At 42.2% G+C, this 15,006-nt stretch overlaps 1 protein-coding gene across 3 annotated transcripts in view; it reads right to left on the bottom strand.

Moving 5' to 3' along the window:
- Window positions 1–14,773: 14,773 nt before the first annotated feature.
- The window catches only part of LOC121177931 (fibroblast growth factor 14-like), a 46,133-nt gene continuing 45,900 nt past the window's right edge, over window positions 14,774–15,006 (bottom strand). For all 3 annotated transcript variants that reach the window (XM_041032373.1, XM_041032371.1, XM_041032372.1), the window contains one exon: window positions 14,774–14,922. In XM_041032373.1, coding sequence (XP_040888307.1) covers window positions 14,774–14,922 — 149 coding nt within the window. The remainder of the gene's footprint in view (window positions 14,923–15,006) is intronic.

Consider the following 15,006-nt stretch of genomic DNA (forward strand, 5'->3'; position numbering starts at 1 on the left):
ACCTGTTACAGCTGAGCTGCTTTCACTCTCTGATCAAATGATTTTCAGTTGTGGATGGTGCTGCAGGTCCTCAGTGTCCACAGGACAGCAGAGCTGCTCGTCAACATGCTGCAGAGGGACATGACAGTGCAGTCTGGGAGTTGTGTCTAATTATGCTCATGGCTACAGTGTACTGTATCTGCAAGGTTAGGCTGCAGACTGTAGCCCTCTCATGAATTAAGGCAAAACAGAAATACAAAAGGCCTTGTCAGTTTTTAGGCTGCGTTCCCAGTCAAAAACAAATAAACCTGCTGGGTACTTTTCCTCCTCTGGAATCGTACTAACTGCCTTTAGAAGGAGCACCGTGTGACATTTTCACTGCCATTGCCCCCATAGCTGCCCTTTCCCTGCCCATGGTTTATCAACCTTGTGCATGTGCTCCTATGGGAATGACGCAGTTTCACTGTTTAAATATTCCAGAGTAAAGTGCACGAGACAAATCATCTTCTGAACTCTCCAGGTGTAATACCTTCAAAAAGGTCATGAAGACAGTTGGGGGAGAGGGGCGGGGGTGATGGGACGAAAATGTAAATTCTGTCTCAAAACTCTGGTCTCTTTTTGGACACATTCAATCTCAGAATGTCTTTTTTTTGTGCAATACACTGCACAATAAGGTCAAGTGAACAGAATTTGTACTGAGTTTGTCAGATACAACACAAACAAGCCTCATTTCAAAAGATATCTGAATAACTAATGAGTAAAAAAAAGTGATTTGACAATTTCAATTGGAATAAAGATCTTAATTTGACAGAATCTGTTGCTCATAGCTGCTGATTGTATGAGTACAGTTGAGAGTAGTGCAGAGGGTGGCGCATGGGGAAAGGTCATGGAGTGTGCGAAATGGGCAGAGGCGATTCTGTGGGGAGAGTCAATGTCCACAGTAAATTCCATGGAACTCTGATATCTGACAGTGGCACTAAAGGAAAGGTCAGGGGTCACCACATCGCCCGCTAGACAATGGATACCCAAACCAATGTTCATAGCCATCTCGTGAAGTGCTTGTCGAGACGTGTTGCACCGGAACAAAGCGCTGGATGAACAAACAGCTCATCAGCATCACCAGTGTGATCTCAGTCACTGAGTGTGATGCTTTAGCATCACAAGCCTCGGCTGCTTTAAAGATATTTATTCAGCTTAGACGGTCAAATGGATTGATGGACACATTAAAGGACGAGCAAAGAATAGTTTATTAGCACACTTGTATTCATACGCATGCACAAGAGTTCCACCGTCAGTCATGAGGCCTGATGGGAGAAGCTGTCTGCTGGCTGGAAATGCCACCGTCTCCTCCACTGACAGACAGCAAAAACAGAGGGAGAGCCAGATCGACAGACAGAGGGACGTGGGAGGAAACAGGGGTGGGTTTGTTTGTTTGCTCTTGTTTGTGTTGTTAATGTTTGATAGAAATACTGCGGCATTTTCTTCTTTTAGGTAATGAAAACAAGACCATATGTCATCATTATTCCTCTTCTGTCGAGTCCAATTTAGTCCACAGATTACGTTCTAAAAAAACCCAAAATTATCACATGGAACGCATGTTAAAATCTTTTTAAGAAATCTGCTTTCTCTACATGACACTCAGGGGATAAGCCTGTGCATTAATTTGGTTAGTAATTAGTTTACTCAGAAAGATATTTAGCCTATTTTTGACATTAATTATTACAGTAAAAAAATGAGGGAAAACGTGCTGTACATTATTCTGCACAAAGCATCTAAGCATCATACTTGCAACACTAATGACATTCCCATCAGCCTCAGCGGTACTTTCTGTTTTGTGCTAATTAGCAAGTTGGAAACACGTGAATCTGAAACAAACCTGAAGCCACGTGGGTAGAAAATCACCACTGCTGGCAGTTACATTTAAATAAAATGCAACGTTAGCACTGATACAACTGACAGGAAACATCTATTGATGTTAATCTGCTTCACGTAGCCCCACAAAGACTCCTGTTTAGTTCGTGGACCGACACGCTGAAGCCCTGATTCACCTCATGGTCTTCACAGAAGCTTAACTGAGGGGTCCTGTTGTCAACCAGAGCAGGTTAACAAAGTTTATTTCCTTTTGCCTACCATTTAGAGTAATTACCTGAAGTGGCTGAAATGGCTAAAATGGCTGAGTGGCGTCAGCACCCACGGGTGAAATTGCTGTAATGCCAGATTTGTCTCACACTATGATGAACTGACAAACCTGTTTGACTCGTCAGGCTGGAACGCGTCTCCTAAAAAATGCTCAGCTTTTATTCTGAAAAAATGTGCATTTTCTAGATGTGCATCTGGAAGTGAATATATTGATTTTCCATTTGAACATCTTGACCTCCCCTGCATGTGACACTCACTCACATGCACACACCAATCAAATGTTCTGCTCCATTGCCAGTTGCCAAGGTCACCAAACCTGCACACCTACAGCTGCCTAAAAGCAAAGAAAAACACTTTATTTTTCTTGCTCTTTGTGCAGCAGTCGGGCATTGATCTCTGTCTGGCTGCCTCTCCTCTCTCGCTGCTCCAGTCCATTTTTCCCCCTCCGTACCTGCAAAGAGGCAGACAGAAATAAAGCGGCCTATTCTCAGAAATCTCCAAAGGAAGTGCTCTCTCTCTTTCTCTCGAACCACGGAGCTGTGACTTCAAAGCCACTCTCTAAAAATGAGGGGATAAAAAACGCTCGATATGTCTCCTACCTGGCATAGTGGGGTTGTTTTGTGAATGAGCCAACATGCTGAGTTACCTGTTAGACCCAAAAAGCTGCTTCTTTTCACCCAGCTCAGGCTTATTCTTCCTCTTTTCCATTCACCCCCACGGCTCTTTATTTACTGTGGAACAAAACCAACAAAACCCTGAACTGTTCCCAGATTTTTTGCTGTTAATTTTAACTCTAGCTCTTCACAAAGGTACCACAGTGACAGCCGCGATTTTCAGTTACATCTTTTTAGCCTTTAGAAACTCACACTTCTTAAGTCTCATTGAGTTACAAAGACATTTGAACCCTTGATTCCAGTGTTAATGCTTTAGTTTACGCACTCAGTCATGCTGTCTGCTCAGCGCCATCCACGACATCCGCCGTCGTTCTTCTAGTGTCATCTACTCTGTTGGCCAAATAATTGGCGAGCAAAAATTCATTATGCTGTGTAATAGTGAGGAATATTAATTTAGTCTCTGCGTGATATTTATTTACATGAAATAGATCCATTTCAATTAAACCAAGAAAGAAATGCAAATGAAAACACTGGATGACAACATGAATATACACATGTTCCAGATGTTGTAAATTCAGAAATGAAGCACAGGCTGTGACTGAGATACACTGCAGGCTTTACAAACTGCAGCCCTCTGACTAGAATTTGTTTGAGCCTCTTATTAGTGAGTTAAGAGCTGATGAGGCAGCTCAATAATGGAAGACTTGAATATCACAAATTATAATAGGATATTGGTGTGTGTTTGTCAGATGAGAGCCAGCCAGGGAAATCATATTCATATGAAATGCAATATTTATGAATCCTGATATTGAAGGCTTCTTTCTAACTTCAATATTAAACCTGCTGAGGTGCCCTTCAAAATCTTGTAATAATCCTCTCCTCCTTTCCTCTGTTCTCCCCATCCGTCCGTCTAATAATATCACTTACGCAAAGATATCCAAACACAAAGCTGGTGCACGCTCTCCCAGCTTAGTCATTTAAAGGAAAATTTCCTTAGTTTTTCTGCTGTTAACATACGTCCATTCACAGGCTAATTCAGAAGTTTAAAGGAAGCACTTATTAAACGTTTACCTTGGTAAATTGGTTAAACCTGGAGTAACACAGGTTTGTTATAGTGCTCATATATTTGTGATTTATTTTTCTGATTATACATTTCAGTATTTTCAAAAATGAGCCTTAAACAAGCTGCTCATTGTCTCTGAGGACATTTTGAGATGGACAGTGTCTGTGCACCATCAGCACAGGACTACAGTTCCACAGTGGCTGAGCTTCAGTCTGCCTGTTTGATCACTTTTAGAACAGACTGAGTGATTTGAATCTGTGCGGTGGTCAAGCTGAACACGACGCTGCTCCACAGAGACCATAAGTGACGCAGAGGTTTGAAGTGGACGTGATTATGTGAAAACCACGCTATGACTCATGGCTTTGTGAGTGTGTGTGTGTGTGTGTGTGTGTGCCAGCGACAGCATGATTGGGATGCGTGGTAAAACCTAAATCTTGGGGATTGGATGAGTAAATACAACTGTTTGTGTGGTGACATGAAGCAGTTCTGTGCCGTGATAAACTCTGAATGTGCAAAATAGTGGAGTCGTCTTCTTCATGCAGAGAAAATGTCACGTCTCTAATCTCACTCCCTGCAGTCGCACACAACACAGCACTGTTTCGTGATGTAGTGAAGTGTGGATGCATTTTAGACTTAATTCCGAAAGTTTAGCTTTAATGTGCAGAAATGGACGTTGGATTTGAAGAACCCTTCTTGCTCTTGGTTCCATATGGAATAATAAAGCAGATTTTCATTGGCTCTTTCTGTTCTATCCATCTCTCTCAGTGTTTCTCAGTCCAGTGCGCCTCATTTGCATGACAGTTGAGAACAATATTGCCAAAGCAGCGAGACAAAGGCTCCCTCTCTCTTTAATTTTGTTCTCTTTTCTCTCTTTCAGTGCCTCTCAGATAATAAAATGTCTCACAGTCCTCAAAGTGTGTTAGACACACTGTTGCCAAAGCTGTGTTCAGAGTAAAACCAGAAACTTGATCACATTTACTGAGCAATACTCAGAGCTGCTATTGCAGAGCTGGTGGTAGTTCTCTCACATCACAGTGATTAGATGTCGATTTAAAAATAATGACTCGTCCAGATTTAAGTTTGAGACACTTTGACAGATTTAAAGCAGGAAAGATGGCAGCCAAACGTGAGACCTTTCCATAGCAACCGGTGTAGTTCTTATAAATTTAACAATAAATATTATCTTTTGTAAATTTTTCTCTCTTCGAGCTGGAGGAGACAGATTTGCTTCTTCTTAATCCAACATCAGTATACACACACTCTCACACACACACACACACACTGAGGCACTTCCTCCCTCTCCTTTCAGTTACGATGCTTTCTTGGTTGCCATGGCAGCCAACGAGTATCTCTGGTGCCGGGCAGAAATGGGCTCTGATTGGTTAATCAGTATTCAGACTGCGTGTTTGCTTGACTGGATGCTGCTCTGCCCTACTCCGTGTGTGTGTGTGAGAGAGAGAAAGAGTGTGTGTGTGTGTGTGTGTGTCCATCAAATGTCACTTATCACCTGAGAGATAAATTATTCCTTTCTCTCCACCAGCTTTCATGTTTCTCATCCTTCATCATCCCTTTCCTGTTGTTCTGAAGAAGAGGAAGAGAGAGGGAGGAGTGATAAGTGGGTGGGGGGGGTGTCGAAGGTGAATAACGAGCAGGGAAAAGAATGAAGAGGAATGAGTGACAGCGACAGTATGATGTGTGTGTGTGACCTCTGACCTCCATCTATGATGATAGTTGGTGGTTTAGGTTGCCAGTAGGAGCCTGATTGTGAATTCTAATAAGACATTTGGACCAAATTCCAGACAAACGCACATCAGCGCATCATGTATTTTCATTTTTAAGGTCAGACTTTCCGTGATGATCCACATCCTGTTTCACAGCCTCAGAGGAGAAAATTCCTGGAGAAACACTTTTTGTTCAGTCAAATGCTGATAAAGAGACATAGAGGCAGTAATTACAAAAGAGTGGGGGGGCTGATCTTAACCTTTCAGAGAGATTGACAGCAGCCCGGGTTGCCATGGCGATATAATGAAACTGCAGACTGCCTTACATAATGCTATTGTTGTGCGAAAACCTCATATTGTGGCTGATTTTCGCGTTGCAGCTTCAATTAAAGGCTCAGACGCTCCTCTGAGGGCCGAGGAAACTCCTATCACATGCTGGTTCACGGGGCCGTTTAGAAAACAGCAGTGGATGACTGGAAACATGCTGCAGCAGCGGTGAGGGGCATTGTGTCTTGATGTGGCTGTGATGACTATGGAAACCATCTATGACGCACGCCTTTGTGTGTATGTGCATGTAAGGTTGTGTGCGTGCATGCATGTAGTGGAGCGGCCGTCGTCTTTGATGATAATGAGGCAGATAGAAACAGAGGCTCTCAAGTGAGCTACCAGTGCCACCCCAAACACACTGTGTGTGTGTGTGAGTGTGTGTGTGTGTGTGTGTTTGTGGCAGATTGGAAACCAGAAATCCCAGCTGCATGCTGTTTTAATGAAATTAATCAAAAAGACGGAAAATCGAAACATTTTGTGCTGCGTGATAACAAAATGTCATTTTGCTTTCCGGCTCTAATTGGCTGCTTTTTAATAAGAGATTACTGTTCAGCCATTTTGCTTTGTGCATAATGGAGTTTTGCTTTAGCTGGTGGCCAAAGTGATCTCACTGATTGAGTCAAGCTACGATTGGTGGAGCCAAACAGAGCTGAAGTGAGGATGTTAAAACAAATAAATAAATTTTGACGTCCAGCTACCTATGAAATGTCTGAGTAACCACCCAACCGCAAACTTCATGTTTTATTTATTCATTCAAAGTTTCTGTTGATCATATTTTGATTGTATCACATGATCTTCATCAGTGGCTGGAATTTGCTCAGTTGTCGTGTGGAATCGATTTGTGAAACTACTTCTTCCAATGCTGAAATACGGAAGATGCAGTAGCACCTACCTACTAAGCTTGTGTTAATAGATCGGTATCCATGACAACTGAACGAACACCACCTACGGATGAGGACCGTGTGATAAGGTTGGAGGCTCTGGAAAAAGCTGGTAAGTGGACCTTGAGGCTCAGGCCTCCATACACAGAATATAAACTGTATGAGATACATGAACACGGATGAACTACAGATGAGCATGAAGCTGTTCTGAACACCACTTTGCTCATAATAAAGTAGTCTAATTGAATTTGTCTGCAGAGTGATGAATCACACGAGTGCAGTATAATGACAAAGTATAAAAAAAAAAAACCTAAATTCATGCAGGAGGCTTCTGATCTCAGCATGACAGAAACTACAAAGTCTGGGCGTCACCGTGTGCATGATAACAGAACAAATGGTGGAACAAATTACCTAAGATGACAAAGAATGGCAGGAGGAATAACTCGTAAATCATGACAAAGTCTATAATCTTCATACTTTAACTAGAATAAAAAAACTTAGTGGATGTTTTAGTTTGAATGAGACGTGAAGCATGCAGCATTTTACTGGATATAATTAAAGTTACACTTCTTTCTAAACCCCTTCCCGCTAATTAAACACCATGTTGCCCTTCAAAGTACACCTAATTTAAATTAAATTTACATATGTGAATTTTAATTACGTTCACCTAATTACAGTATTTGCTGGTTCATCTGTCATTTAAAGGAGGCCAGGCGGGCGAGGGAGCAGCGTGGGTGTGTGTGTGTTTGTGTGTGTGTGTGTGCGATGTGTTTCTTCCTGCCTGTCAACCTGTCTGCATGTGTCTGCCGATCTGTCTCTCCAGCTCTCTCTGTACACGTCTCCCTGATAGTGCAGCTGTTTAATGGTGCTTCCATAATATTCTGCTCCGTGGAGAAGGCCCTCGAAGGCCCTTGGTTTATTGTAAATTTGTACTGAGCTTTTTGTTCAGCAAAGATGTAACTTGTTGTGAAGGATGAAAGGGAAATTTTGCTGTCAGAAATGAGCATTTTCATCAGAGAAATCTGGGCTAGTTCAGTGGCTTTTTTAGAACTACAAACCCCCAAAAGATGGAGGCAACACCAGGAGTTTGGCATCGTCTCTCAGCCTACCCAGTCCACACCTTATCTCATGAATTATCTGAGTCATCACCACAGCTGCCCACGTTTCCAGTTTGTTCAGGATTCAAATGGATGAATCAAGTGAAACGAAATTGCAGTTCACCCGATTATCAAGTGAGCTGAGGTCACCCACAACAACAAAAGCCTTCAGATAAAGGCGGGTGACAGGAATAGCAGAGACCCCTCTTTAGTAAAAACATTCTGATCCTACCTGAAATGCGTGGCCATCTAATAAAAAGAAAAACATCATCATCAGTGCAGGAGGCTGAGGACTCATTGAGAAGTTCAGTTTCATCTTATCTTTCACATTTCTGCATCGGAACCTCAGTTCAGACATTGGATTTTTCGTATTTCAAAATAATTTAAACAGATTCCCACAAGCTAACACCGGGGGCAGTTAGCATCCCAGCACACTGGGGCTCAAGGCAAAATATAAGCGTAGTCTGCTGGCTGCTCTCTACCTGATTAATACTTAAAGGCAACAGTATACATGCACAATGGACTGAGAGGAGTCGGGATGGGGAGGTCAGTAAAGGCCCAGTGCTTATTTTACCCAGCAGCCTTTAGCTGGTATCTTTTCACAGTTGGTCTTCCTGTGATATGGGTGTGCCATGTGAGTAGTGTGTCTGTTTTGTAACCATAAGTTATAAGTAATTCATCTTATAGACTATAGAGGAATGTGTGTGTTTTATATTATAGCTTCAAGCTTAAAACCTTCATAAAGCTTTTACTATTTATCATTATTTTATTATGTTCAGATTTTCTGATGCTCCATAGGCCTGGTACCTGTGAAGCTGAGGATGCTGGTTATATGATTGTCATGGGTTAAAATCAGGACAGGGTTTTTGCTGTATTGAATGGTTCATTCTGAATCTCTGACGGCGAACATCCCTCTATATTGTACCATGTATCTAACTTTATGCATGTTAAGGTCAACACCAAGGATGAATGTACTTCACAGGTGTGTATGAGTGCATGTGAGGCTGTAAACCTGAAAGTGAGAGTGCTAATGTTCAGCAGATTAATAAATTCACGGTTTCTGTCTATTAATGTTTAGTTCCTGTAAAAAAAACTGGATGACAGTGAGATGTTGTGCAGTAAGTCAGTCAACGAGTCCCGTCCTGCTTCCTTTCTATAAATCCTTTATTCAATATCATTGTTTTCTGTGTGTATACAATGGATTGGACACAAACTGTACAGTGCAGACAAACTGTTTGCATAATATGTATGTAAAGGTAACTGTACATTTACTGACAGACAGAGATCTCCTTTAAAGTTAGCACCAGTCACATTTTGCGTTTGGCTCGTAGCTAGCACGGTTTGCACTGGCAGAATCAGGTGCAAGAAAGTAACAAACAAACAAAACAACGTGATTTATTCTGAGTATGAAAGGTCTTTCCCTTCAAAGCCAGTACAGCAACACTCCACTCAGTTAATGAGGAAGAAAACCTGCACCATCTTTGTATTGACTTTAACAGTTGAGACCTTCCTCCGTCTGCGTAACTTGTTTCTTTACACCTACCTGACGCTGGGTTTTCTTTTTATTTTCAAGACTGTGATACATAGTATGGCTAACCTGGTTTAAGGTTAGTTTCCATCATCTATTTCTACATCTACCTGCACCCAGAGTGACGTCCTGAGCTCTAATCCATCATTGTTAAAAGGAGGAGCAATTACTTGAAATTCTTTCCTGTGTTTTCATTTTATCATTTTCTTTTTCCTGCTCCCAGACACCGGAATTAAATGTTGATGCTCAGCATTAGTGTAACGATGTTAGTGATATGAAGTCATTTTGATTCATTCCTCCTTTGCTCCATTATTGCAATGATGGATTATGTTCATGTCTCTGTAAGTTGTTTCTGTTGCCACAGGGAGACAAAAGTATAAAATCTAAATGTGTAAATGAAACAAATGCCAAAAGTCACTGTAGCATCTCTAACAGTGCAAACCAGTGACAGAAATGAGCCTCAGGCAAAGTTTTACTGGTGCTATGCTGTAAATGTTTGTTTTGTTTTGATAACACATTTCCTACATTACCACATGCATTAGCCCCCTGTCATCTTTCCTCTTTTAAAAACCATGCAACAAGTGGGAAACAGTCCAAACAGAAAGAGGAGGAGGAGGAGGAAGAGGTGGGGGTTGTAGAAGAGAAAAGAGGAGGTGGTACTAAGTTCTCTGGCTGCATGATTACAAAACGAGCAGAGAGCGAAAGCTAGCATAGTTACAGTGAACAGAAAATTGGGGATCAAAGGATAATTGAAAAGTAAAATAGGATGAGGAGTGTGTGTGTGTGTGGGATGAGAGTGTTCGGGGAAAGAAACAGCTGGGAGGAGAGCGCGTTTACTGTCTCGTTTCAGATTCAGATGTAATAAGGCAGTCTTTTGTAAGAGGAATAAAGTGGAATGGGAAAAAGAAACGGCAAAGAAAACCTGAGGGAGACAAGCTACATCATGAGCGCCAACCATTACATGTTCTCGTGTCTCTAAAGTGCACCTGTACGGCTGTGGTCAGGTCACAAAAGCCTTTTTGTCCTATTAGGTCTCGCCTTGTGTCCATTTTGTGGCTTCTGATTTCAGAGCTACAGTTCATGCAGGACAAAGTAAGATGGCTACATGTGTACCTGCCATGAAAACACGAGTGGTACTTGTGTGTGGAAATTAAAAGTGACCCAGGTTGTGGTGATTGCTCACGTCTAATTAAATCAGCTGCTCTCTTCCTGTGCGGAGCCCGCTGTTAGATATCTCATAATTGTAGACTTGGTACCTGGCTAACCACCAGTGGAGAGAAATCTCTCAGGAGACGGTGACAGTAATTGGGCCCTCGTTGTTTGAACCAGGAACTGTGATTACAAGCCTGGAAACACTATTGTAGCAGTGTCTTTGGTCAGTAGCCAGGAAACCAGGCCATTTTTCTCTGGCCTCGGCCATAATTAATTCTTGAGCATGTACCACAGATCTTCAATAGCGGCTTTCACAGGATGTGAACCCTTCTGCTAACCTAACAAGCTGGGCCTCTCCGAGCTGAGGAAGATTTGGTTCCTATTCCTCTGCCAGCAGTGTAGGACAAATTAGCTGCTTGATAATCATTCAGTGAAAAGCAGTTGCTGTCCTGGAGCCTTGTTAACGATTGTATCTTCCATTTCACGGGCGAGAACAAAAACATCGTCCTCCATACTGCCATTAAAGTGGCTTCTTGAAAGGTTCTGCTTAGACACAGCCAGTCGAGACAGCACAGGATGCACTAAAAAATAAAAAAGGAAGTTGACAGACCTGATTGTCAGGGTTTATTCTTTTTACCTTTTTTCTAGCATCACAACAAATAGTCGATAAACATCCACATTTCTTTGACGTGAGACAAGAACAACACCGACGAAGTCAAAAGACGTCTTCTTCATCAGCACCACCATCTCACTTTGCTCTTAACGTAACATCAGACAGGACGGAGCTGAAGTTAAATTTGGAAATCTTGTGTAAACTCTGCAGAAGGAGAGCTGAGCGTTTAGTATAAATCTACAGCCGCCCTGGGTCGCACATCTTGAGCTTGGCTGGGGATGAGAGGCACTCACATAACTAGTACTATCCAGCATATATAACACTTTCTGATGAACCAACAGCAGCAAAACATTTCACGTGTATTTGCAGATTTTCAGTATCAAAATTACAGTGTGGACGACACCAGCATGAGCACATTAGACTGGATAAGTTCATGTAATGTTAGCTGGTCAGCTACACATATTTGAGGACGAAGGCAAGTAACAGCTAATGAGATCAGAGGAGAGAAAAATGTGGCGTATGTGAGGAAAAAAAAATCTGAGAAATGCCAATTAGAAACACTGTGAGCTGTCTCGTATTTTCACAGTCTCTTCAGTTACGGAGTGTATCCTCAGTGCGACACAGCGGGACAACATTTAACACGTTAGAGTGGCTTCACTTGTTTGCAGCAGTGCAGTGCTTCACCTGCTGCACAGACACATTCGGTACCTGTTGCCGAAGCTGGGGATGCAGCAGATTTTGGCCCGTGCTTGTTTGATGTCAGAACAATTGCGAGGATTAATCATACAGCCTTGATTTTTTTGTCGGGAGGATGCTTTGTCTTGTTGTTTCTTTGTAGTTCTGGTAACGTCAGCGGAGGTCATTCATCTTCAGCAAACGAGACAGTGTTTCAAAGATCTCATTAAAATGCAAAGAGGTTATTTTACCCAAAATTGGGATTCAAAGCAACAGAGAGATGCACAGTTTCTGTTTCATACTGAATATATTCATTAGCATGTGTCTGCTTCATTGTCGCTGATACTAATATGAAGTGTGGGATCACAGTCTTAGTATATCCTCAGCAATATGACCGACTACTGGTGTAACTTCTTGAGGAGTTAATTGGCGTCTAGACTTGCTGTCAAAGAAAGACGAGTAAACAGAAAGCCTGGGTGTCGAACAGGATTCAAGTCCAGAACAGATTGGTGCCATGTTGACTGTCACAGTGAGAGGACGAAGCATGGGAATCTATTTGGTTTAATTTCATTTGATTTTCTGCCTTGTAGCTTCACGTTTCACACAAACCCACATTCCAGTATTTTCATTTGATGACAGCTTTATGTAACACTGCAATCGATGTGTGCTGTTTGCTTTTGAGTGGTTTTCGTAATTTTCTACAGAAACCACATTTCTAATACTTTTTAAGTAACCTAAACTGATTTTATAGGCCATTGTGCAGGCGAATTTAAAGCCACTATGTGAAGACTTTTTGTGTTATTGCAGCATTATTCAAATCCTTGTCCACAGTCCTGTGGAAGAACCTGTCCGAACCTCATGTGCATAAATTAATTTAGAACAACAACCAAAAAAAAAAAAAGAAGACCAGATCTGAGAGGGACAGTCAGACCCGGTCCATTTAGACCCGAGAATAATTAGAGGCCCAATCCCAGCAGAACCTCATTGTGAGAGAACGCCGGTAGCAGGATGGACCACCTAGCCACGGTCGAAAAGTGTAAAAATACATGTCACTTTTCCAGCACTCCAGCGTTCACACTCCCAGCTTTTCACCTGCGATGATTATGCCTGTGATCACAGCTGATAACAAGTTTGCTTGGTCCCACTCGAATATCAGACTTATTGACACAGAGACCCGAGGCCAGTGGTGGAAAATAAGCACTTTCATTTCCTCAAGTATTGAACTTGGGGACATTTTGAGGCACTTGTACTTTACTGAAGTATTTTCATTCTCTGCTACTTTATACTTCTACTGCTACACCCGCATTTCATTTACTCCCAAATATTTATCTGACAGGTATATTTACTAGTTATTTTTTTCAGTTTCAGGAGCCATTTTTCTGTAGAATGAATATTTTATCGTTTTTATACTTTAAGTTTATTTAGATGATATACTTTTACTTTAGTAAAGGATCTGAATATGTCTTCCACCACTGCCTGAGGCCTGCGGCAATACAACAGGACCTTACCTGACCAGATTAGACTGGGTCTTTGTTCCTAAGAACCCAGTGCCTGGGTCCGAGCCAGATCTGTGCATCTAACACAGTGCTCTTTTTTTTTTTTTTTTTTTTTTTTTAAAGATCCACAGCTGCACATAGTGGCTTTAACACCATTTACCCTGTGAACTATCACCCTCATTCCTACCTTTAATTTCAAGTACTTGAGAAGGGAACAGAAATTAAAAGTACTCCCACGTCCTTGAGGTTTGACCCCTCCCTAAAACCTCAGTCTAGAATATCTGCTACTTCAGTGTAAACACTGACTGCTACCATGCGGCTCAGGTACGAGCATGCCTCCTAAACTCTCCACGTTGCTACAAACAGGGAATTGGTGAAAATCTTTCTGGCTTCAGCTACACACTAATTTGAGGAACTTGATGCCAAAACTCTTCATTTGACATGTCGACTGATCCCCTCTTCTCCTGAGCTACACTTGTGTCAGCGATGTGGAAATCAGAGCATTCATAAAGGGAAGGAAAGAAAAAAACCAAACTGTCAGACAGAGAGGTAGAAACTAAAATCTGTTTTGTGTCTGTACAACAATGTAGCTCGATAATCACTAGTGCTTTGTGTGTGCAGAATCATAAACCACCTAACAAACAGATAACAAAGGAATACTGAGAAGACAAACATGCTTTAAGCTATGTGGTCTCAAATAGGAACTGGAGATATATAGTATATGATCAAAATTAGAGACAGGTTAGTGGGTGTGTTTGTCTTGTATGTAGTGCACAGGGCCACTTTCAAGTACATTTCATTGTAAGCTCAGTACAGAATGTCTTTTGCCAAATCTTAATTGATCGATGACTAAGTATCCTCTGAATCATCAGTGCTTGGTCTTTAAAGTGTTCTCTTTTCCCGTTGTTTGCTGATGTTTTTAATCTGTTTTTTTAAGATCGAATCCAAGTGGTCGATTTTGGGTGGGAGTTGTGTGTGTGTGTGTGTGCGTCTGTGTGTGTGTCTGTAGCCACTAGCGAGCAAGCATACCCGGCAACAGAAAACAGTACTATCGGGAGAAGAAAAAGGGGCCTCATTCTTACAGATTGTCACAGAAAAATACCGGTGAAGACGACATTTTTTTCCGTTTTTTCGTTTGTTTTGTGTATATTTTTAAGAAGTCATGTTGTCTCCAGTATGAGGGCATGCCACTGTCCCAGTTCCAAAATATCTGGCTGGCACTGGCCCATCTTCCTCCTCCTCTTCCCCCGCCACCAGCCGCAGTGCTCTGTCCTTCTGGCCCTGCCCCACTACACCTGATCCGTCCAATAGGGAGAGAGGTGAGACAGGGCGTGCGGCCCCACTGCTGACCAGTCAGAACTTGAGCTGTTGTTTGTTTTGTTACCTTTTTGTTGTAGTTTAGTGTTTTTGAGAGCGCAGCAGTGGGGCGAGTCTCTGGCTTTTCCTGGCCTCTGGTTGGCCAGAGGAGGGTAAAAAGGGGGGGTGGGGTTATGTCGCCTCCTTGTCGGGTTTGTTGACTGGTTTGCCGCCGTTCATGACCACCGGTTCGCTGGTTGTGCTTTTGGAAGGCGGGCCCCCGGCGAGCTTAGGCACCGCCTCCCCTACATCGTGCAACGAAGGCTCTCGGTACATCGCAACTGGTGGAGTGGAGGGAGACGAGGAAAAATTAGAACAGGGACTCCAACTTAAAAATACAGATATATATAAATAAAGCCCTTGTT

Source organism: Toxotes jaculatrix, chromosome 24 (assembly GCF_017976425.1).
Source record: "Toxotes jaculatrix isolate fToxJac2 chromosome 24, fToxJac2.pri, whole genome shotgun sequence".
NCBI classification, from domain to species: domain Eukaryota; kingdom Metazoa; phylum Chordata; class Actinopteri; family Toxotidae; genus Toxotes; species Toxotes jaculatrix.